Source organism: Melanotaenia boesemani, chromosome 3 (assembly GCF_017639745.1).
Source record: "Melanotaenia boesemani isolate fMelBoe1 chromosome 3, fMelBoe1.pri, whole genome shotgun sequence".
NCBI lineage: Eukaryota > Metazoa > Chordata > Actinopteri > Atheriniformes > Melanotaeniidae > Melanotaenia > Melanotaenia boesemani.
Window position 1 is genome coordinate 40,769,830 of NC_055684.1, and position 23,314 is coordinate 40,793,143.

The window sequence follows — 23,314 nt, forward strand, 5'->3', positions numbered from 1 at the left end:
GGACTTGGATCATGTTTCTAGATTATGCAACTTGGATCATGTTTTTAGATCATGTGACTTGGCTCATGTTTCTGGATTATGTGAACTGGATCATGTTTCTAGATTATGTGACTTGGATCATGTGACTTGGATCATGTTTCTAGATCATGTGACTTGGATCATGTGACTTGGATTATGTTCCTGGATCACGTGACTTGGATCATGTTTCTGGATCATGTGACTTGGATCATGTTCCTGGATCATGTGACTTGGATCATGTGACTTGGATCATGTTTCTGGATCATGTGACTTGGATCATGTTTCTGGATTATGTGACTTGGATCATGTGACTTGGATCATGTTAGATCATGTGACTTGGATTATGTTCCTGGATCACGTGACTTGGATCATGTTTCTGGATTATGTGACTTGGATCATATTTCTAGATTATGTGGCTTGGATCATGTTTCTAGATCATGTGACTTGGATCATGTTTCTAGATCATGTGACTTGGATCATGTTCCTGGATCATGTGACTTGGATCATGTGACTTGGATCATGTTTTCTAGATCATGTGACTTGGATCATGTTTCTGGATCATATGACTTGGATCATGTTCCTGGATCATGTGACTTGGATCATGTTTCTAGATCATGTGACTTGGATCATGTTTCTGGATCATGTGACTTGGGTCAAGGTGTTTTGTGTTGGCATTAATTAGAGGAATTAAATATTGGAAAAGGTGTTTTCCTGTGGGGAGAATGAAAATGATTTTAAGTTAATTAAGTTAATTCATAATTACACCTTTGCAAAGATATGTTGGTTTTTTTTTTGGCCACTTGTTTTTGCATATTTTTTTCATGTGGGTACTGAGCCTAGTGGGAGGGGCTTATCGTATAAAAAGAGGGATCCTCACTGTGATATGGGCAGTGCTGGGATGGACACCAAGGAGGAAACAACCACTCAGGATCTGTGTAAACTGGACTGGAACCTTTGTGAACCCTGTTAATTACTTATTGTCACAGAAGCTGAGCAAATAAACGTTACAAGCATTTTACATCTTTTGCTTGTCTGACTTTCTTCCACTCTGAGAAGGAAATGGAAAGGACCTCGCGACAACAAAGCCCAAATTTTTCTTTCAAGTCTTGAAAACTCATCATTTCAGAATTTTGCACTACAGTACCAAAGGTACCCTCATAAGACCCTTATAAATCCAGTTTTTAAATGTTGAGTCGAGCATTCCTGGTTTAAAATCTGTGTCCAAAGCAATCCACTTTAATATTTTCCTTTCCCTCTTCAGTTTTAATTGTTTGGCTGCCCTAAACCAGGTTTCTAATGTACTTTTTTTTAAATGAGCAGGTATACCGTCCTCCCCCAAAAGCAACTGTAGATGGTTCCCAGGAATACAGGAATACACGTCTCAACCTCTTTCTATCCAACAACACAGATGACGGAGCTGAGCTGCATAGAAATACAGTTTTAGGTTAGGAAGGGCCATACCGCCTTTTTTTTTTGGCGACTGGAATGTTGAACACCAAACTCTGGCCCTGTTACTGTCCCAAATAAATCGTGATATCATCTTGTCTTCCTATTATGAAACCAGTTTGCTCTTCATCTGTATCAGCAATAAAAGGGCTTTTGGAAATGATGGATTTGTACAGTTTGTAGTCAACATTTAAAATGATTCTGGCCTGTAGTTGGTGCAGTTTTCTCTCTTTATTCTTGTTCAGGATTAGTGTTAAAATTGCCTCCTTCCATGATGGAGGCATCTTGCCTTCCTTGTGAGTGTAGTTAAAGAGTTAGGGTTATTCCCTAAATACTTTGTACCACTCTGTAGGGAAGCCATCACCACCTGGAGCCTCGTTTGCTTTTAATCTACTTATTGGCTTTTCTACCTCGTTCCAGGTTCAAGGTAATGTCAGTAGAGATTCTTTTGTTCTGAACTTCTCCAATCTCCTTTGTGTTTGTTAGTAATTTTTCTTATTTTTAGGATTGTGGCATCAGCTTGTTGTTTACGAAGTCTAAGCAATTTAGTTGATTTTGGGCCAAGTTCATAAAATGTCTGTTTACCTGGCTTTTTCTCTACTTCTTGATCCAAATAGATTTTTATTTCCTTTTGTATTTCTTGATCTTTCTGTAATTTGAATTTATGTTCTTGCTCTAATGTTAAGCATTTTTGTCAGATTTTTCTTGTTTCTGTTCTTACTAGTACTCGTATCTGGTTTTATGGCAACAACTGCACTCCATCCTCCACCTATACAAGTCCCCTCTGCTGTAATAGGGCCATTCTACAGAATTCGTGCAAAGTCCAGAGTTGGAAACATATTTTAAAAAGATGTTTTTTTCCAAAAACCTCGTCCATACATATATTGCACCATATTTCTATGGTACATATCTAGTAAAGGTGCAGTCAAATTTCATATATTAATGTCTGTCTGTTCTTGAAATGTTTTTCCACTCCTGAAAGGTGTCACTACCATAACATAGAAACACACTGCAATAAAAATCATTATATTAATCTGTTAATATTGTGTGTCCATACATCCTCTAAAGAATATTTTTAGAAATTTTTCATGAAGGGTCTTACAACTAAATAAATTAAAATTATTTTTTAAACAAATTTTGAAGTTTATTTTCTAAGACTCATCAAAATTTAAATGCAATCTTTTTTGTAAAATAAATTACACTGATCATAGAGATCTCAGAGCAAATTAATTGTTAAATTGAATTTACATTTAACCAGCAGTTATCATAAAATGTTATTTAATGACTCAATTAATGACTGCACTGTTTTGGTCATGACCACAGTATTATGTTTGCAAGGTTGCATTATTTCCCCTCAACCTTATTGCTTAATTTTAACTCATAACCAGCTTTTCAATGTGAATTTTACAAACACAAATGTTTCTAATCAATAAAATGAGGTCATTTACTATTGAAGAGTCATTTATTTTACATTACTTCAACCTTGTAGCGCATCTACTGCAACATGACAGTAAAACAACTAAAACAAATATACTCACAGCAGAACGTCTTTTGTGCTTGAAAGTGCATTAAAGAACAATCTTCAAACCGTTTCCTATATTTTTCTTTTTTCCATTCAAGTTCTTTAATCTTCAGCTCAAGGGTCTTTATTTTTCTGTGGGCGCGCATTACAGAACATCTCTTATTAATCTCATAGTTAGTGCATGGAGTAACAATCTCACTAGAAATGTGTGGACGTTGGGGAGGTGTGGGAGAAGACATGGCAGAAGGCGTGGCAGAGGGTGTGGGAGGGGGCTTCGAAGTTGTGCACAATCTCTCCATCTCTCTTTGACTTTTCACCAATACCCTGTGATCGTCTGACCTTCCTTTGCTCCCTGTCAGATAAATCACTGATAGATTTGACCTTTCCTTCTTCCTTTTCGTTTCTTGTTTCGTTCTCTTTCCTTCTTTAAGTATTCTTCGTACTTCTCTGGGTCTTCCCTCAATCTTTTTCTGTATTCTCTCACCCTCTCTGCTCCACTCTTTTTATGTTATTTTGGCATTACTACTTGCTTTCTCCCAGCTTAGCTGTATAACGTGAAATATAGGTCAGCATTATCATCATGTTTATCATATTAAACATTATTTAGCACTTTTAAGAATGAAATGTGTTTTACAAATCAAATATATTATTATTATTATTATTATGTTTGAAGAGTATATTTTAATAATAATGATCAAACATGGCCTTAATTATGTGGAACATTACAAGTTGTCACTACCGTAATGATTATGTCACAACCGCAACGTTACAGTTTGTTACGGTTGTGACATTTTTAGCTAATTCCTAGCATAACTCAAACATGTTAAAAACAGATGTTTTGAACAGTTGTACACACAACAAAAATTAATTTTTTGGTTTGAGCCCCCAAAAGTGTACTTATTTGGAACACATTTACTTAAAAAATGATGAGGTAATCACTCACCATGCAACCATGAGGGACAGGGACGCAGTGTGACTTCCTGGTCAGAATTTCAGGTGTCTGACTGACACTAGGCTCCACCCATGATGCAAAATGACTCGTGTTACGGTTGTGACATAAAAGTGTGGAACACCATTTTTTTAAAGCATGCTTTTGTCATTTTAAAACAATTTCAAAATGAATCTAAATATTTTACATTCTGTTTAAAATAAACCAAACATATGTTTTAAAATACACCATTGAAAAAATTACAAAATTCTTTTAAGTATTATTTTCATGAGTTGAAATTTAGGGCTAAGAGATTGGGACAAGTACTTCCCAATAGAAAGTACCTAGGAAGGTAGCATAAATGATGATTTTCTATATATTTGGCTTAATTACTATCGAGTTACAGTCTTGTGTTTAACTAGATAATACCATAATCTTAGTAAATATTGAAGGTCTGAATTTTTAATTGTTTTTTTAAACTGAGACAGGACTGAATTGACAGGTTTATTATGAACAGGGCTGGAAGTAGGGATGAAGTCTGGAGAAGACTGCTGTGTGGGGTGAGTCTGTTTCCGATTATGGACTGGACTTAATATGGCTCTGGACAGTGGTGACATTGTACCTGGAGTCGGTCTTTCAGGGACCCGGAAATGAAGTTGCCTTCTGAGCCAGAGTCGAGGAGAGCTGCGACTGTTAAAGATTCCAGATGAGTAGTTAAGATCACAGGGATTGTGAGGGATTTGTGGGTAATAGAGGCCCTGCATGCCAAACTCACCCGGGGTCTTGGAGGTTGAACGGGACAGGTATCCAGCCGGTGGCCCGCCTGACCGCAGTAAAGACAAAGTCCGTTGGTTATACGTCGTCTGCCTTCTGCTGGGTCAGACGGACCTTGTCCACCTGCATGGGTTCGACTTTTCCAGCTGGGGCGGCCATGGCTGCAGGTTGTTCATCCTGTAGACAGCAATCTCGACGATGGGCAACACGTATAGCCAGCTGAATAAATTTTTCCAAACCCAGATTGTCATCAAAGGCGGAAAGTTGAAGGCGGAGTGCTGGTTCCAGACTCATCCTGAAGTGTGTGATTAAGGCTGCTTTGTGTCATCTGCTGGCTGCCGCTAGGCTGCGGAATCGGAGTGCGTGTTCTGTGATGGGATGGTTTCCTTGTTTCAGCCAGAATAGCTGCTCCTGGATGGTGGAATCTCCTGGTGGCATACCAAACACTTCCTTGTAGTGTCGTGTGAACTGGGGGTAGGACTGAGTAACGGCGCTATCTTGCTGCCAGAGCTCATCTGCCCACTGGAGAGCTGGTCCTGTAAATAAGGAGATTATGTAAGCGATTGTGGAGCGTTCTGTAGGATACTTGCTTGGGTTCATTTCTAGATGGAGACAACACTGGAGAAGGAAACCGCTGCAGAGCTGTGGATCTCCGGAATACCAGGTTTTTGGAGGTTCCATCCTGGTGTTGCTTTCGGTTTAGGTCGGACCTTCTGTTATGAAGGACCTCACTGAGACAGGACTGGTAATCTCATCCAGAATATTATGAGTTCCAAAGATAGTGCTGAGTTCAAGTAATTAGCTGGGTCAGTCGGGACTGGGAAGGGGAAGAGGAGAAGTTCAGGCAGCTTGAACGAGGTCCAACGAAGACTGTCTGGAGAGCTGGCACTTATATATCCTGGAGCTGGGATTACTTACAGGTGTGTCTCATCAGTATTCCAGAGAGGGAGATCGGCGGTGATTGATTGGAGCAGGTGTGGGCGTAGCAGAGTCTGGTGCAACGGTGACATCATCCTCACTGGTGCGTCCGATGGAAAATCCTGTCCCACACCCCATCACCTCCCCCTACAATCCCCCGAACCCCACTCAGCCCCCCTTCAGGCCGCTACACCCCTCCTGCCCCGGGCCATACCCTGGGTCCCAGGGCTGCAACCAGACACCAGGGCATGCACCAACTCACACCATGTCAGCACATCCGGGCAGACCCAGACCCCCGTCACATATGGAGCCCACCACCCCGAAGGGAGAGGGCCCCCCCCCCCCCCCCCAGGCACCAGAGCCCAGAACCCCCACCCAGCCCGCCTCAGAATAGCCCAGCCACTCGGGCTGCATCTAAAGAAATAACTGTGGATTCCAAATTATGTAAAGTAGAATAATCTATGATGTTAATTAATCCGGTGGTGAAGGTGACCCCACGCTGCCTCCACTCTGCTTCCACGCTGCCCCTACGCTGCCCCCACGCTGCCCCTACGCTGCCTCCATGCTGCCCCCACTCTGCCCCCACCCTGCCTCCACACTGCCCCCACGCTGCCCCCACGCTGCCTCCACGCTGTCTCCACTCTGCCCCAACGCTGCCCCCTGGCTGCCCCTACGCTGCCCCAACGCTGCCTCCACGCTGCCCCTATGCTGCCCCCACTCTGCCCCTAGGCTTCCCCTACGCTGCCCCCCACTCTGCCCCCACGCTGCCCCCACTCTGCCCCCACGCTGCCCCCACTCTGCCTCCACGCTGTCTCCACGCTGCCCCCACTCTGCCCCCACACTGCCCCCACTCTGCCTCCATGCTGTCTCCACGCTGCCCCCACTCTGCCTCTATGCTACCCCTACACTGCCCCTACGCTGCCCCCACGCTGCCCCAACGCTGCCTCCACGCTGCCCCTACGCTGTCTCCATGCTGCCCCCACTCTGCCCCCCACGCTGCCTCCACGCTGTCTCCACGCTGCCCCCACTCTGCCCCCACTCTGCCTCCACGCTGCCCCCACTCTGCCCCCACGCTGCCCCCACTCTGCCCCCACTCTGTCTCCACGCTGCCCCCACTCTGCCTCCATGCTGTCTCCACGCTGCCCCCACTCTGCCCCCACACTGCCCCCACTCTGCCTCCACGCTGCCCCCACTCTGCCCCCACGCTGCCCCCACTCTGCCTCCACGCTGTCTCCACGCTGCCCCCACTCTGCCCCCACACTGCCCCCACTCTGCCTCCATGCTGTCTCCACGCTGCCCCCACTCTGCCTCTATGCTACCCCTACACTGCCCCTACGCTGCCCCCACGCTGCCCCAACGCTGCCTCCACGCTGCCCCTACGCTGTCTCCATGCTGCCCCCACTCTGCCCCCACGCTGCCTCCACGCTGTCTCCACGCTGTCTCCACGCTGCCCCCACTCTGCCCCCACTCTGCCTCCACTCTGCCTCCACGCTGCCCCCACTCTGCCCCCACGCTGCCCCCACGCTGCCCCCACTCTGCCCCCACTCTGTCTCCACGCTGCCCCCACTCTGCCTCCATGCTGTCTCCACGCTGCCCCCACTCTGCCCCCACTCTGCCTCCACGCTGCCCCCACTCTGCCCCAACGCTGCCCCCACGCTGCATCCACTCTGCCTCTATGCTACCCCTACGCTGCCCCTACGCTGCCTCCACGCTGCCCCTACGCTGTCTCCATGCTGCCCCCACTCTGCCTCCACGCTGTCTCCACGCTGCCCCCACTCTGCCCCCACTCTGCCTCCACTCTGCCTCCACGCTGCCCCCACTCTGCCCCCACTCTGCCTCCACTCTGCCCCCACGCTGCCCCCACGCTGCCCCCACTCTGTCTCCACGCTGCCCCTACGCTGCCCCTACGCTGTCTCCACGCTGCCCCCACGCTGCCCCCACTCTGCCTCCACGCTGCCCCTACGCTGCCCCTACGCTGTCTCCACGCTGCCCCCACGCTGCCCCCACTCTGCCTCCACGCTGCCCCCACTCTGTCTCCACGCTGCCCCTACGCTGCCCCTACGCTGTCTCCACGCTGCCTCCACGCTGCCCCTACGCTGTCTCCACGCTGCCCCCACTCTACCTCCACGCTGCCCCTACGCTGCCCCCACTCTGCCCCCACGCTGCCCCCACTCTGCCTCCACGCTGCCCCCACTCTGTCTCCACGCTGCCCCTACGCTGCCCCCACTCTGCCTCCACTCTGCCCCCACTCTGCCCCCACTCTGCCTCCACTCTGCCTCCACGCTGCCCCCACTCTGCCACCACTCTGCCTCCACCCTGCCTCCACGCTGCCCCCACTCTGCCCCTACGGTGCCAGCGTCCAGAGCCGAGTGTGACTGAAGTTTCAGTGTGTTTAGCAGCATTCTTACCAGTGGCAGAAACAGACCGAATATCCACATTGAACAATCTGCTTCTCATCGCTGTAAATGGACCAATGTTGCCTCCTTCCCAGCCCGCAGATTTGTGGCGATGTGGTTGAAGCAGGGACACCACTCTGCTATTGATCCACCCACCGGAAAGCAGGAAAAATCTGCATTATCAGAACAGAGTGTTTTTGTAGCGACCTATAGGCTAACCAATTAAAAAAGAACATGTAGACAGCACATTGTGGTAGGCTTTGCCATATTTTATTTTAAATTTATGAAGGGAGTCTTTTTTTTTTTTTATTAATTTTATTTATGTTTATTTGGCACAAATTTAAGTTCAATATAATCAGCAAATATTTCTTCAAATGCAGGGTTTCAGTTCTAGTTTTAAAAAAAAGAGGTCATATAACCCTACTGCCGTGGTTCTATTCTATTCTATTCTACAGTCATTTAGCAGACTCTTTTATCCAAAGCGACTTACATTTGAAAATAAGAACAACACAAGCATGAATTCAAACAAGATGGACATCATCATTAAGTGGTGGTCAGACTGCTGGAGTCCAGGTGGACCAGGTGGTCATGTAGGGCTGGAGGTAGGGCTAATTTTGGTTTTTTTGTTCTTCGTAAATCATTTTGTTTAAATACAAGATCACGAATATCAACTTGGGCATAACTGCACTCAGCTTCTTCAGTACCTGGTTGAACCAAAGATCTGGACAAATCTTTCTACCTCATTCTGAGTAGAAGAGTTAAGCTAAGTGTGGAAATTCTCCTTAAACAACTGAGTCTTTAGCTTGCTTTTAAAAGTGGATAAGGACTCTGCGGATCGGATGGAGTTTGGTAGATGGTTCCACCACCGGGGAACAACAGAGGAGAAGAGTCTAGCTACTGATGTGGCGCCACCTTGTGGTGGCAGCACTAGGCGTCTTTCACTGGCAGAGCGTAACTGTGGAGAGGGAGTGTAGCTCTGGATTAAGGAGTGGAGGTAGACCGGAGCCGTTTGGGTTATTGTTTTGTAAGCCAGAAGCAAAGCTTTGAATCTGAATTAAATAACCTAAGTTCAGCAAATTTTCAGGAGAAACAACCATTTTTAGCCTGTTACACTGTTGTGGTCATTTTTCTCAAAATTATCAAAATGTTGCTCAAAATGATGAGAATTATCCCCCTCTGGTTTTTTCACAAATCGCACCCTGACTATAATCTTAATCAGTCAGAAAATTTGTAAACCTTTCTCTCTTTTCTTTGTAATTATCTTTTTATTATTCTTGCAGGGGTCCCGCTGGATCTTAAAAAGTCTTAAAAGTCTAGAATTTGCAAATATGCATTTAGTACCTTAAAAAGTCCTTAAATCAGACAGTTTTGTCCTTAAAGTTTATACTGTAGGTTTTAAATGATGTTGACCTGAAGTTGTACGCTGTGTTGCGTTAAAATGTGTCGGGAAATGTCCAAACTGCAAAGTGACGGAAGTGAAGTAATTTCCTCTCGTTCCAACCCGACCGTTATATTGAAATTAGGAATGACTTTACAGGGAGAAATGATTGAGGAACACACACAAAGCCTTTATTTACGCGCGAAAGAAAGCTACCTGACTGTAGGTGTGTCCCAGTTCAGGGTCTGCAAGTCTGCTTAATGTTCGTGAGATGGGACGGCCTACCTCTCTACGAAGAATTTCCCACAGCAACAACAAGGATGTTGAATTACTGAAACCTCTGAGATTCCTCAAAGGATAGTTCAGTGAAGGTTAAAACCGACCGGTAACACCGACAGTAAAAAAGAAAAAAAAGAAAACACAGTATGAGGCTCTGCTGTTTTCCAGCAGTACACACTTCGTCAAAAATCCACAAATATCAAATATTACAGAATTTTAATTTCACCATTTAATGTTTTTAATCTACTTGGTTTTATCGGTTTCTACTAAAGTGTATTTATTAAAAACACACTTTTTTGTTTTTAACAAAACTTTATTAAAACTTAAAACGTACTCTTCTGAGCTCGGTTGCTGATTCACCACCGTCTTGTGTGCAATGAATTCTGGGAGAAAAGAGGCGGCGAAGGATGCATCTCCAGCAGCCTTTGAGGCCAAACGAAGTGCTCGGCACACCGCGATGACGAATCCGCACTTCGAAGTGTGCAGATCTGACCTGAGAATTTAGTGGATTCGGTGAGTAAACTGCTGGACACACGGGAGGCAGCGTCGCTCCTTCTCCATCATTTCCTGTGGAACCTGCGTGATGAGGCAAAAATCGCTGCCCTCCTCCAGAAATGACACGTAGTACTGAATAAATCATTTAAAGATCATATGACAGCTTGCTGTGAAGTCACGTCGCAAATTCCAAACTTCGTTGCCGACAAACTTTCCACAAATGACTGAAATGTGGTGGAAAAATCTCTGGTTAAATGTCCTGATCAAACTGTTTTATTCAGTTGCTGCATATTCTAAAAGTTCAGATCTCAGAAAACGTGGTGATGTAACAAGCCTGTAAAGAACAGTGAATCCATTTTAAGCCGTAAAACGACGTACATTACATGACGTACGCGGTGCTGGCGGACGCCTGCTCACCTGTTCGTGCGACGTTCAGGTACATGACGTACGCGGTGCTGGCGGACGCCTGCTCACCTGTTTGTGCGACGTTCAGGTACATGACGTACGCGGTGCTGGCGGACGCCTGCTCACCTGTTCGTGCGACGTTCAGGTACATGACGTACGCGGTGCTGGCGGACGCCTGCTCACCTGTTCGTGCGATGTTCAGGTACATGACGTACGCGGTGCTGGCGGACGCGTGCTCACCTGTTCGTGTGACGTTCAGGTACATGACGTACGCGGTGCTGGCGGACGCCTGCTCACCTGTTCGTGCGACGTTCAGGCACATGACGTACGCGGTGCTGGCGGACGCCTGCTCACCTGTTCGTGCGACGTTCAGGTACATGACGTACGCGGTGCTGGCGGACGCCTGCTCACCTGTTCGTGCGACATTCAGGTACATGACGTACGCGGTGCTGGCGGACGCCTGCTCACCTGTTCGTATGCATCGGTCTGTGAGTGACACAGCGAGCAGCAGTTTTGTGTTAATAAAAGAAGTTGGTGTAAAGCTTCGATCTAGACTGAGACGGTAAATAAAACGCTGTGTAGTTTTCAACATGAACTCAGTCACGTCCGTTATTACAGTAAAAGATCAGCTGCTGCTTGTTGCTGCCTGACTTCTGCTGGCTGTGCTGCACTGATACAAAACTCTTTGAATTACTTTGTGTTGTAAGGGTCTAAATACATTTTCAAGCAGGTTAAGTGAAGCGTTGCACTTCACACACACACCCAGGTTATTGTAATAATCACTGCTGATGTAAATATATGTGTTTTCTTAAATTCTAGGAGTCATTCATTTTGGTCAATGTGGCCGTGAGATGGGCATTAAATTCTGTTCCAAGGGGTCTTTAAAAGTCTTAAATTTAACTCGGAAAAACCTGTAGGAACTCTGTCTTGTCAATATTTCTCAAACATACAGAACACAACAGAGGAAAGTCAGGAGTAGAAAAAAATCATAACAGAAAAAAGAAAACAGCAAGAAAACGAGACTTTAGAAAACAAACAAACAGCCAGTCACCTCCTTCGCTGCTCAGTTTGTAGATCTCTTTCTATATGAAGTCCAGGCCAGCCTTGTCATACCGGGAGGGTGTCGGATGTCCACAAGTCGTCCCATTTTCTAAGGAAAATGTCCTCCCTTGTTCTTCTCAAAGTTTCATTCAAAATGAGTTTAAACCAGTTAAAAGATGGAGATCTCTGCTGATTCCAGATGAGTAGGATATGTTTTTTCTTCATAGGTTATTATGTAACGTCCAGCAGGATTCCTCATCTCTGACAGTCAGATCATGTTGAGCCGTCCAGGAAAGTTTTCATTGTCTGCAGGTTGATCCCGTCCGTTTCACAGCGATGCGTCTTGGGGTTGAAGAACATCCCAACGGGCTGGGGAAAGGTGTAGAATGCTGCTCCATCATGTTATTACAGGACAGGGATGTAGAGACAGTCTGACATATCCCCAGTTCTTACCAGAGGTGCACCCCTAATCCCTGCATGTTACGCTCTTCACCCTCATCATCACCTTAAAACCGGGCGGGGTAAATAAAAAGAAAAGACAGGAGATTCTGGATCTTTCTGGAGAGATGCTGAGTGTGTTTTTGGTCTGACTGATGTTTTTTTCCACAGAATGCCTCTTCATCTTTCCCTGCCAGTGGAACTACAGGCCGGACCACTGCATGTACGGGAGTAACTGTAAAGGGGCTGAGGAGGAGGGCATATCCATTCTCCATGGCAACCGTGGAGTGTACCATGACAACAAGCAGCCGGTGTTCAAGGTGGTCTATGATGCGATACGTGATGTGAGTATTCCTGGAGCTGTGTTACTGGTTACCTGCTGGTTCATAGCCCCTCTGTTCCTGTCCCTTTAAATATGTCATCAGTTCATATTTCACTAATATTAGGTACCGAGTACTAATCAGAGTATACCGGTAAGGAGTGTGGACCAGATGTGGACCAGATAGACGACCGGCTGGTTGATAGGGAGGTGAATGGCTCAACCTGCAGCATCTCTACTGCCGTGCAAACGTTTTTTCAGCAACCCACTTTTTAAAGTTGGTGAATCCCTGGGAGCCAGTTAGGCCATATGCTTATCACGAAGAGAAGAAAACCTCTCTGCCTGTTTTTATCGTTAGTTCAACATAACAACTATTTTAAAGGCAAGCATCTGATAAAATCACAGCTTTTATTCACCTGTTAGGCCGGTCTCTAGTTTGGTTTTTCTTTAGCCATTTCTTTTGGCTGGTTGCTGACTCTTCTGGAAGATAGAATAGAATAGAATAGAAATACTTTATTAATCCCTTTGGAGAGTCCTCAGGGAAATTTGGGATGTGATGTATATTAAAAATCATGAGTGTATATATATATATATAAAAAGAGACGCTCCCTCATGTGGCTGATAGGTGAACTGCACATATACGTTTTAATAGAGTACAGCGGGCCAAAAAAATAAAACTTTACTTGGCGACCCGTAGAAAATCTCCCGCGACCCCCTTGTGGGTCTGGACCTCGTCTCTGGGAACGACTGCTCAACACGGAAGCTGGAAAACTGTCAGAATCTTCAGAAATAAGGAGGAAAAACTGGTTTTTACTGGATTCAGTTCAGTGCTGTGAAGAAGCAGCTACAGGCTCAAAACCAGCTCCTCACAGAGAAAATATCTCATCCAGATTTTAATATGATCAATAACGACGTGATAAAAAATGAAACTGAATGCAGCTTCTCCATGTCTGCTTCTGACTCTGGGAACATGCACATAGTATCAGACCGGTATGGATATGTTGATCGCCCGACCCTGACCTCAGTTTTTCATTTTAGAATTAGTTTCTGCTCAGCTGATACAAGCCTCTTCCAAACCAGCCGGGCTGTAATTCATCAGTAATCCTTAAGCTCCGCCCCCTTCTTGACAGGACCTGTAAATACCAGTTAGAGTGATGGTTCCCTATAAAACCATTAAACCTGAAACGGCTTCAGAATGGACGCTGACTTAGAGCAATGTCTGTCTCTGTAAGTGAGTAAAGTTTATTTATAAAATAAAGACAACTTAATCATAATAACAATAATAACAATAATATAAATAACAACCATCAACAAACAGCTTTCCTGAATAAAATTGTTTTCAGCTGAGTCCATGGAGTCGACCACACGGAGGGACAGGATCAACTCAGGGCCTGCAGTCTGAAAACCAGGTCTCCCCGGGTTTTAAAACGGGTCTTTGGGACCTTCAGGAGGCCCTGTCCTGAACCCTGAAGGGTGCTACCTGAGATGTAGGGAGTATACTGGGGGCCTGACCACGTAACGCCCAGAGAGTCAAAACTAACGTTTTGAAGTCAGTATGAAGTTAGACTGGAAGCCAATGAAGTCTTGATGTGGGCTGTTCTGGGCGGACCTGAAGTCTGGGAGGCAGAGTTCTGCACTAACTGAAGTCTGTCGGGTCGCCTTAGTGAAACAAGTGAAAACAGAATTAAGATGATCAGTACGAGATGAGATAAAAGCATGAATGATCATTTCAGGATCTGATTCTGACAACATTCTCCTGACTTTAGAGACAGATATCACACGATAAAAACAACTTTTGGTCAGAGGAACGAGCCTCCAAACACAACCCGAGGTTTCTGAGGCTGGTTTCAGCAGGCAAGCTCAGAGCACCAGGATGGTTTTTGATCTTTTAATCCAGAGCAATGATCAGTGTCTGTTTTGTTTGAATTTATCTGGAGGTAATTTGAAGAGAGCCAGTTTTTTTATGGACAGATAAAAAGTTAAACTCTGGGTCATTGAAGGAACAATACAACTGAATATCATCAGCGTAAAAGTGTCTCTGTCTGTCTCTGCAGTTTCCCTTTGAGGACAACATGTTCCAGTCTCTCCTCTACCCCATGCAGACCCAGTTCCTGGACACAGTCCACACCCTGTGTGGTCGGATACCACAAGTCTTTCTGAAGCAGATAGAGAGGACGATGAGGAAAGTATTTGAGGACAAAGTGGTCCGCCATGTCCGACCACATAAATAACTGATGGAGACAAGGGACGCCAGATTGCTTTGCATCGGCGGCATTCACCACATTACAGCTCCTGGGCGAGAGCCTTTATGAAGATCCTCGTTATCCTCATGATGCTGTAACGTGTGGGAATGTTGGACAGCTGCCGTTTGACCGTGTCTGACGGCTGCTGTTGGACTTTCCCATCGGTTACTGACATTATTTTGCCTTGTGAGGACTTTGTCCGTCTCCAGCCTGTAAGAAGACTTTAAGTCATCCAGAAAACGGTAGAAAGGTCGAAAACTTCATTTTCGTTGTGTGATGGCTTCGATCCTTAAAGCCTGAGTTCCAGGAACTTCATCTCAGATGTTCTGAATGTTGTAGCAGCAAATAAGTAGAAATGCGACTCTGAACGAGAAGAATCCAGTTTTCTGTCTCCAGATGTCAGGAAACATACGACCCAACACACAAACATGAATGTTAACATGCACTTTCTAAATAAAACTGGACAGGTTGCTGTAGTTGTTTCTTCAACTTTCAATGCAACATTTACAGACCTGAGTCAAAGTGAATGTGGGAGGATTTCTTTCACATGGTGATGCCATACGGCTGACGATGCGCCTTATGAAAGACAAGCATGTCATGTTTACCATGAGAGAAAAATGAGTGGTGCACAAGCGTGCACATATGTGTGTGTATGCATGTGTTTATTTGCATGTATGTGTGTGTTAAGGGCATATGTTGGATATATGTGGCCTGCCATCAACACGTGTGTCATGTTCAAACATGGTTTTTAATGTACTGTAATGATCTTCATGCATCTTGTCTGTTAAGCTGGAAACTGAAAATGTCTCTAGTATGTGGTATAGTATGTGGTATTTGTATTACAACCCCAATCCCAACTAAGTCAGGTCTCTATGTAGAATGTAAATAAAGCATAACCTCACCCATCTATATTTTATCCCCAGTAGAAGATCAACAACAGGATGAAACAGAGACGTTTCACCATGTGATGGAAAATATGAGCTGATAGTGAATCTGATGCAGCAACACGTCTGTAAAAAGTAGCTCCAGGGTGATGTTCAGCATGGTGTAAAAAGTACACCCTATGATGACAACAAATCATGGACCCAGGTTTCCCTTGCCCAGACGTGGGTCACTGGGGCCCCCCTCTGGAGCCAGGCCTGGTAGTGGGGCATGGAGGCGAGTGCTTGGTGGACGGGCCTTTGCCCATGGGGCTTGGTGGGCTCAGCTCAAAAGGGTGACATGGGCCTCCCCTCCCGTGGGCTCACCACCTGCAGGAGGGGCCATAGGGGTCGGGTGAAGTGTGAGCTGGGCGGCTGCCAGAGCCGGGGACCCTGGCGGTCTGATCCTCGGCTGCAGAAGCTAGCTCTAGGGAACTGGAACGTCTCACTGGAGCGATTCACAGCCGAGTGTGAAGCGACTGGGATGAGAATCAGCACCTCCAAATCCGAGACCATGGTCCTCAGCCGGAAAAGGGTGGAGTGCTCTCTCCGGGTCTGCAAGAGGGTCCTGCCCCAAGTGGAGGAGTTCACGTATCTCGGGGTCTTGGTCACGAGTGAGGGAAGGATGGAGCAGGAGATTGACAGGCCGATCGGTGCAGCGTCTGCAGTGATGCGGACTCTGCATCGGTCTGTCGTGGTGACGAAGGAGCTGAGCAAAAAGGCAAAGATCTGGATTTACTGGTCGATCTACGTTCCTACCCTCACCTATGGCCACAAGCTGTGGGTAGTGACCGAAAGAACAAGATCGCGAATACAAGCAGTCAAAATGAGTTTCCTCCGCAGGGTGGCCGGGCTCTCCCTTAGAGATAGGGTGAGAAGCTCGGTGATCCGGGAGGGGCTCAGAGTAGAGCCGCTGCTCCTCCACAGCAAGAGGAGCCAGATGAGGTGGCTCGGGCATCTGGTTAGGATGCCTCCTGGACGCCTCCCTGGTGAGGTGTTCCGGGCAAGTCCCACCAGAAAGAGGCCCCGGGGAAGACCCAGGACACGCTGGACGGACTACATCTCTCGGCTGGCCTGGGAATGCCTCAGGATCCCTCCAGATGAGCTGGTGAATGTGGCCGGGGAGAGGGAAGTCTGGGTTTCCCTGCTTAGGCAGCTGCCCCCGCAACCCGACTCTGGATAAGCAGAAGAAGAAGGATGGATGGATGGCAAAAAGTAGTTCCAGGGTGATGTTCAGCATGGTGTAAAAAGTAGTTCCAGTGTGATGTTCAGCATGGTGTAAAAAGTAGTTCCAGGGTGGTGTTCAGCATGGTGCAGCATCTCTTCTTCTAACATGTCTGGAAACATCTGGGAAGTGAGGAGACCAGTTGCTGGAGTTTTAGGAGAGGAATGTTGTCCCATTCTGGTCTGATGCAGGATTCTAGCTGCTCTACAGTCCTGGACCTTGGCTGCTGGATTTCTGCTTCCATGATGCTCCAGATGTTGTGTACTGGTGAAAGGTCTGGACTGCAGGCAGGCCAGTTCAGCAGCTGGACTCTTCTCCTGTGAAGCCATGCTGCTGTGATGGATGCAGGATGTGGTTCAACATTGTCTTGCTGAAATCTGCAAGGCCTTCCCTGAAAGAGACGTTGTCTGGATGGGAGCAGATGTTGCTCTAAAACCTCCATGTACTTTTCAGCATTGATGGAGCTTCACAGATGAGGAAGCTGCCCACGCCATAGACACTAATGCAGCCCCATCCCATCAGAGATGCTGCTTTTCACCTGTCCACTGATAACAAGCTGGATGCTCCCTCTCCTCTTTAGTCTGCAGGACACGCCGTCCATGCTTTCCACAAACTAGTTCACATCTTCATCCAGGTTTCCACTTTGCCTCAGACCATTTTAAATGAGCTAAACAAAAGAGCCAACAAAACCCTTTATTTTTATAAATCATGCTTAAAGCCCATAAAAAGACAGCAAACAAACTTCAAAGGAGATTTAAAAAAGGGAAAGTTGTTCTAATTTAAAATGTGTGAAAACACATTTAAAACTAAATTGAGGGAACACTGATAATCTTGAATAAAGAAATCAACACAATAAAAACTGGAGTTGTCTTTAAGAAAGAAATAATAAATAAATATAAAGAGCCGTACTGGCATTTATATTTATTTATAGGTTTGCCATCAGGAAGCTGGATTGTTGAATGTGGTGCAATGTTTGAATAAGTTGTGTTTTTCTTACAGTGATGTGTTAATATATGTTACATATACAAATGTAAATGTGATAAGATGCAGATATAAGTTTTTCCCTTTCAGTACTTCAGTTAATTCACTGTGTTGATTATATTTGTATAATTACCTCCACCGAGGTGGTTATGTTTTCAGTGGCGTTAGTCTCTGTCTCTGTTAGCAACGTATCTCTAAAAGTTATTAACTAGTTTTGATTAAACTTTCAAGAAATCTCAGAAGTGGAATACAGGAACGAGTGATTAGATTTTGGGGTGATCTGGATCACCGCCTGGACCCAGGAATTGGCATGGGGGTGGAACTGGGTGGGCTGTAGGGGTTTTTCTTGGGTGAGGGACCCTGCTAGGACTTGGTGGAGGGCTGCGCTCTCAAGAGCTTCTAGTTGGCTTTTAATTTTGTCAGTTTTCTGAAAATGAAATGAAGAAAACTTAAACCTACATTTCAGACTTTGTACAGTATTTTTAAATCCTGCATCTATGCAACTGAACCTGTCAGGCTATGACTGACTGACTAACTAACTAACTAACTAACTGACTAACTAACTAACTGACTAACTAACTAACATTGTCATGTTGTACAATTCTGCTTGTGCTACTTGCTGACTTATAACACCGTTTTGGCCCATTCATGCTGAATGAAATGAGTACACTGATCAGTCGTGCAGCTGTCCTCGCGCCGTGGTGAACAGGCAGTGACCTCACGGCGCCATATTAAAATGCTGCCTCCTCATTTGCCTGTGAGATTGTAGCTTAGCATAGCAGCTAGCCTCCAGTCTGCCGTTTACATCCTCAACACTGACACAAGGCAACGACGTGATGGAAACTGACTCGATTCAAGAAGCGCTCAAAGGTCAATTCATCTTCATGAGCTAGTTTGAGCTTGATTGAGAAAGCTTGATAACTATGTTTTCGAAAATGTTCTTGTATTTGAAAGGAATAAATGGATTGTAGCTCACAAGCTAATGTCTCTAGCCAGCTGCCACTTATGCTAATACAACAAGCTCTCTCACGCAAACGGTTAGCTGTTTATTGAATACATTAGCCACGATACTAAGCGAACAAATGAGCTTGTATTCGTCGGTACTTCCGAACCTGTATGCTGTTTTTGTCATTATTTAACCATGTACTCGCTGACGGTTCCGGGGAATTTCAGGCTGGTGTCTCCGGCTATGCGAAAACAACCGTTTGCCGGGTTCCCTGTGCGGCTAACTTAGCTTTTCAGTGCGCTAAACTTTAGCTAGTTTACGGCTAGCAAGCGCTCAGTCTCACTTATGTCAAAGGAAAATGATCAAATAATTTGACTGTCTTCAGATTAAGTCCCTCTGGACAACTACTAACACACAGTTTAGTTGCCTCGGATATTTAATAAGCATAGAAGTGTGAACGACCAGGTTTAGTGGCAGTTAAAATTGTAATCTAGAGGAAATCGAAACTTTTTCATGTTCACTGGAAACACGATCATTTATATGTATGTCTCCTCTTGTCATGATTCATTGTCTTCTCAGATTTTGACAAAAAAGCAAAGAAGGAGCCATCCCCTCTTTTGGAACAGTTTTTATGCCATGTTGCCAAGACTGGACAGACCATGTAAGTGAGCGCTGTAGGCCTGATTTTACAAGTACGGTTTACCTGATAATCCCCTGTTTACTACTGAAAGCATCCATAGTCAGCATAGTGCACATGCAGATTTATTATGGCTTATCTTTAACAAATAGACCTGAGCTGTAATATTATGTTGACAGTGTTGAGTCGTGTTGAAAAGCTCTGGGGACAGAAAAGGTACATTTATAAAAGTGGTACCAGCCAGGGAGGATAGCGGGTAAAGATGTGCAGGAAGGTCAGTGACAGCAGCCCACCATCTAACAGGCAGATTAGCCAGAATCCAGTTCTATTTAAGTTTTTTGTGTCATGTATCACTGTTTTCATGAAAGTCAAGGGTTTTTTATGTTAAATCTTATGTGGGTATAAAAATAGATGATGGCATACTGTGGCTGGCATTAACTACATATCACTAATTATTTTCTATGTTTCTTCCAGGGTTCAATGGTCTCAATTTAAGAACTACTTTCTGTTTAAACTAGAGAAGGTGATGGATGACTTCAAGGCATCAGCACCTGAGCAAAGAGGCCCAGCAAATCCTAATGTGGAGTCGGTCCCATTTGAAGATATGAAGGAGAGAATCTTGAAGATTGTGAAGGAATACAATGGGTAAGTACCCATCAGGACATGGCCGAGTCAGGTTGTGTTGACCCAGCACTGACAGATCAATTCTTTTGCCTAAAGAACAACAACTGGTAAAAAAATTAAATCTTTCCATCATTTTGACACAAAAACACGAGCGTGAAGCATCTATATGTAGACTGCTGTCTGACTCCTTCAACACTAGGACTGCAGAGAAAGGCCATTTTTACCACCCCCTGCTGCAACAGCGCAAATAACACAAAGATGCTTGAAGTTGTTTGTTTACATTTATTATTTTAATAGTTATAATGGCGACTTAAAAAAACTAGCTAAACAGTCAAAACAGCATATATTAAATACCAAAATAACAGATTTCAATATTTTAGTTCATTTTAGAGGAAGATAATATAAAGAAACGTTGCTGCGAGCCCTCTGACTCGCGTGTGCGTCAGACTCCTTGGTCGTGTTTCAAGACGGGTCGGGTGGGTAGCCGACATCGCCACAGACCCCTTGTGGCCTTTGCGTGGGCCGGTCCCCGCCCTGGCGACGTGCTGCAGTTGGGGCGCACCGACAGTCCGCCCCAGTTGACAGCTGTGCCAGGGCCGAATAAAATAAACTAACGTAGAGTTAGCTCAACTAGAGCAGAGAAGGTTACCAGGATGTTACAAAATGACATGTCATCACCTTTCACTGCAGCCCGTCGGCTACCAGGCTGAGGATGTGTGCTGGGTGACTCCTCGGTTGTGACCAAAAGCCGAGACCTTTTCCGAGACCGGGTAAAAATGACGGATCATCACTTTCTCCCCCCCACCGATTCCTCCACCGTCTCGTCAGAATCCTCCTCACCCACATCCAGAGCTACTTCTCTTCCCTCCGACTCTCTGTCACTCAGGTCTTGGAATAATAACCAAACTTCTTTGGCATTCATCCATCTCTTGTATTTATCCGTTTGTCAAGTTTAGCACTATTTACCCTAAACAATTATAAAACCCTATTACTCTGACAGCTGTCAAACTCACGTGCGTTACTAAGCAACCAGAAGTGGCGCAAATGGACGTGACGTGAAAACATCTGACAGCTGGACACCGTGCATTAAATTAGACGGTAGAAATTACCTCTTTGGCGGTTCGAGGTATAAATACTCAGATTTCTTTTTCTTCACACACCCACCATAATTCACTGTATGTTTACTGGACCCATTTCAGGAAAAGTCGCGAATCGAGAGAAGTAGGATTTTATTTTAACAGAGATACAAGTGTTTGAACAACCAAGGAGATAAAATTTACCCTCTTGGCGGTTCTAGTGTTAAAGATCCTTTAAAGAGCTTCAGATTGCAGTGAGACTTTGCTTGGTCTGTTAAGGTGATGACCAGTGGTTTTCTGGGGGGGGGCTGGTCCTCCTGGGCGTGGTGCCGGCCTTCTGCTTTTTTCCTGATTATATATCAATGATCACTGATGACTAGCAAACAATTTAAAAAATAGTTTAAGTGCAGCCATGGCCATTTTATGCTATTAATGACCTACTTTTAATAAAGAACACTAAACACTGAATTCATGTTCAACTCTTCATTCAACCACTTTTTTAAACTTTACTGAAGGTTTTGAAAAAGAAAACAAAAACAACTTAAGAGACCAGAGGGGGTGTTCCACAAAGCTGGATTAAAGGAAAGCCGGGTTTACCTTAATAAGTCTGGCTCATTTAAGCCAGAGTTCTGTCCATCAACGTGGTTTATGTGAATGGCACTGAGTAACCATGGTAACTGATGCACCAGAACTAGCCTGTTCGGGGGCAGGCTAACGTTTAGCTTAGCTTAGCTGTGTCTCGAAGATCTGATACAGACTCCGTAAAGAAAGTTCCACCTGGTAGAACGCTGCTCCGCCTCATTCTGGTATAAAACAAGAAACAGCTGTTATTACATCACTGCTTTGTCTGGAATAATAAATAAATCTGTCAGTGCCAGTTTAACTAAAGAAACACGACTATACACGTACTGAACATGAAATTAAATAAAAAAAGAACATGATGTTCATTAAAACTAATTAACACCTTATTAACCCTCCCCAGGTTCAGGAACCCGACCTCCACTGCCTCTGGTCGGCTACCAGTAAAACTGGGATCAGCTGAGTCCCGTCCATACAGGCCGAGGGTGTTTAAAGAGAGAGAGAGAAAGAGAAAGCTGGTCTAAAGAGATGGACGGAGAAAGATATAGATAGAGACAGAGTTCCTTTCTGGTTACTATGGCTTGGCCTTTCATTAATGACCCTGCAGCGGGCGCACGCTTCATTCAAAGCTCATTCAGACCACCAGACCCACGGTTTTCAGGGGGAGGACCACCAGTAGCAGTGGTCTCTGACGTTGTCTTGGTATCTACAGAGCAACATGTTTACAGCTCAACACGTTTAGAACAAACATTTCTTTAAAGATACCTCCCACTCTGAGACATGTTCTGGTTCTTTATTTCCACCTGCTGCAGGTTCGCTTTGCTGGTAAGATGCTGCTGCTGGTGTAACAGTGCAGAGTTAATGTAGGTCGCATACATGATAATCATAAAGTATGATCCATATTGATTATTGGGTTATTAATAAACTGTGCAGGGCCAGTACATACAGAGACAATCAGCTGCTTTATGTAAACAGATTTATAACAAGAGGAGGCAGAAATAAACCAGGACGGTGAATCAGCAACTGACAGCAGTGACCTGCGGTCAGAAGAGAAAAAAGTACATAAAATAAATATTAATATTTTCCACTGATCTGTGTTAAAATACATCTTCAGTGTGACTACGCAAAAATCTCTGAATGTGAGGATTTCTGGATCAGATCCAGGACAGAAATCCCGGGTGAGGCTGTGGTGAGCTGGGCCTCCTCTGACTGGTGATCCAGTACAAACTGGGTTCATGACGCGTTTCTGGTCCTCAGCATATCCAACATGAACGTTACAGAAATATGTGTTATACACCATGACACCATATTATACACCCCACAGCGTGTGTAATGTCTTTAATGTGTGTGTGAGGGAATTATTCCTGCTGCAGCAGGTGAGGCAGGCAGTACTCTGCCTCACCATGCTGGTGGATGAATAGTTTAATAAGAAGCTCTTTTTGTTCTTACAATGTAAATGTGACTCCATAGGAGTCGGTGCCTCACCAGCCATGAACCCACCGCACGTCACTGATCTCCATCAGCTTTCTTTGTTCAGCTGCTGAGAAAATGAAGCTCTCGGTTTGCTCTCTTTTTCTGCTCCTCTTTTCCACCATCCACTCATCAGGGCTTCCTACGTTCCTGAGGACCTCCCTCATAGCCAGGCTATGTAAGCCTCGCTTGGATTAGCTCAACTAGATGCAGCTGGAATGTGTTAGTGGAACGGCTTGAGTCTTTCACAGATGGT

The 23,314-nt window shown here is 45.2% G+C and overlaps 2 protein-coding genes across 2 annotated transcripts in view; both read left to right on the top strand.

The window, feature by feature from the left end:
- Positions 1 to 15,473, top strand: part of gxylt2 (glucoside xylosyltransferase 2) — a 31,782-nt gene extending 16,309 nt beyond the window's left edge. The window contains exons 6-7 of the mRNA XM_041980105.1: positions 12,210 to 12,382; positions 14,412 to 15,473. Coding sequence (XP_041836039.1) covers positions 12,210 to 12,382; positions 14,412 to 14,588 — 350 coding nt within the window. The 3' untranslated portion in view covers positions 14,589 to 15,473. The remainder of the gene's footprint in view (positions 1 to 12,209; positions 12,383 to 14,411) is intronic.
- Positions 15,474 to 18,280: 2,807 nt separating this feature from the next.
- The window catches only part of ppp4r2b (protein phosphatase 4, regulatory subunit 2b), a 33,296-nt gene continuing 28,262 nt past the window's right edge, over positions 18,281 to 23,314 (top strand). The window contains exons 1-3 of the mRNA XM_041980668.1: positions 18,281 to 18,596; positions 19,252 to 19,333; positions 19,784 to 19,954. Coding sequence (XP_041836602.1) covers positions 18,563 to 18,596; positions 19,252 to 19,333; positions 19,784 to 19,954 — 287 coding nt within the window. The 5' untranslated portion in view covers positions 18,281 to 18,562. The remainder of the gene's footprint in view (positions 18,597 to 19,251; positions 19,334 to 19,783; positions 19,955 to 23,314) is intronic.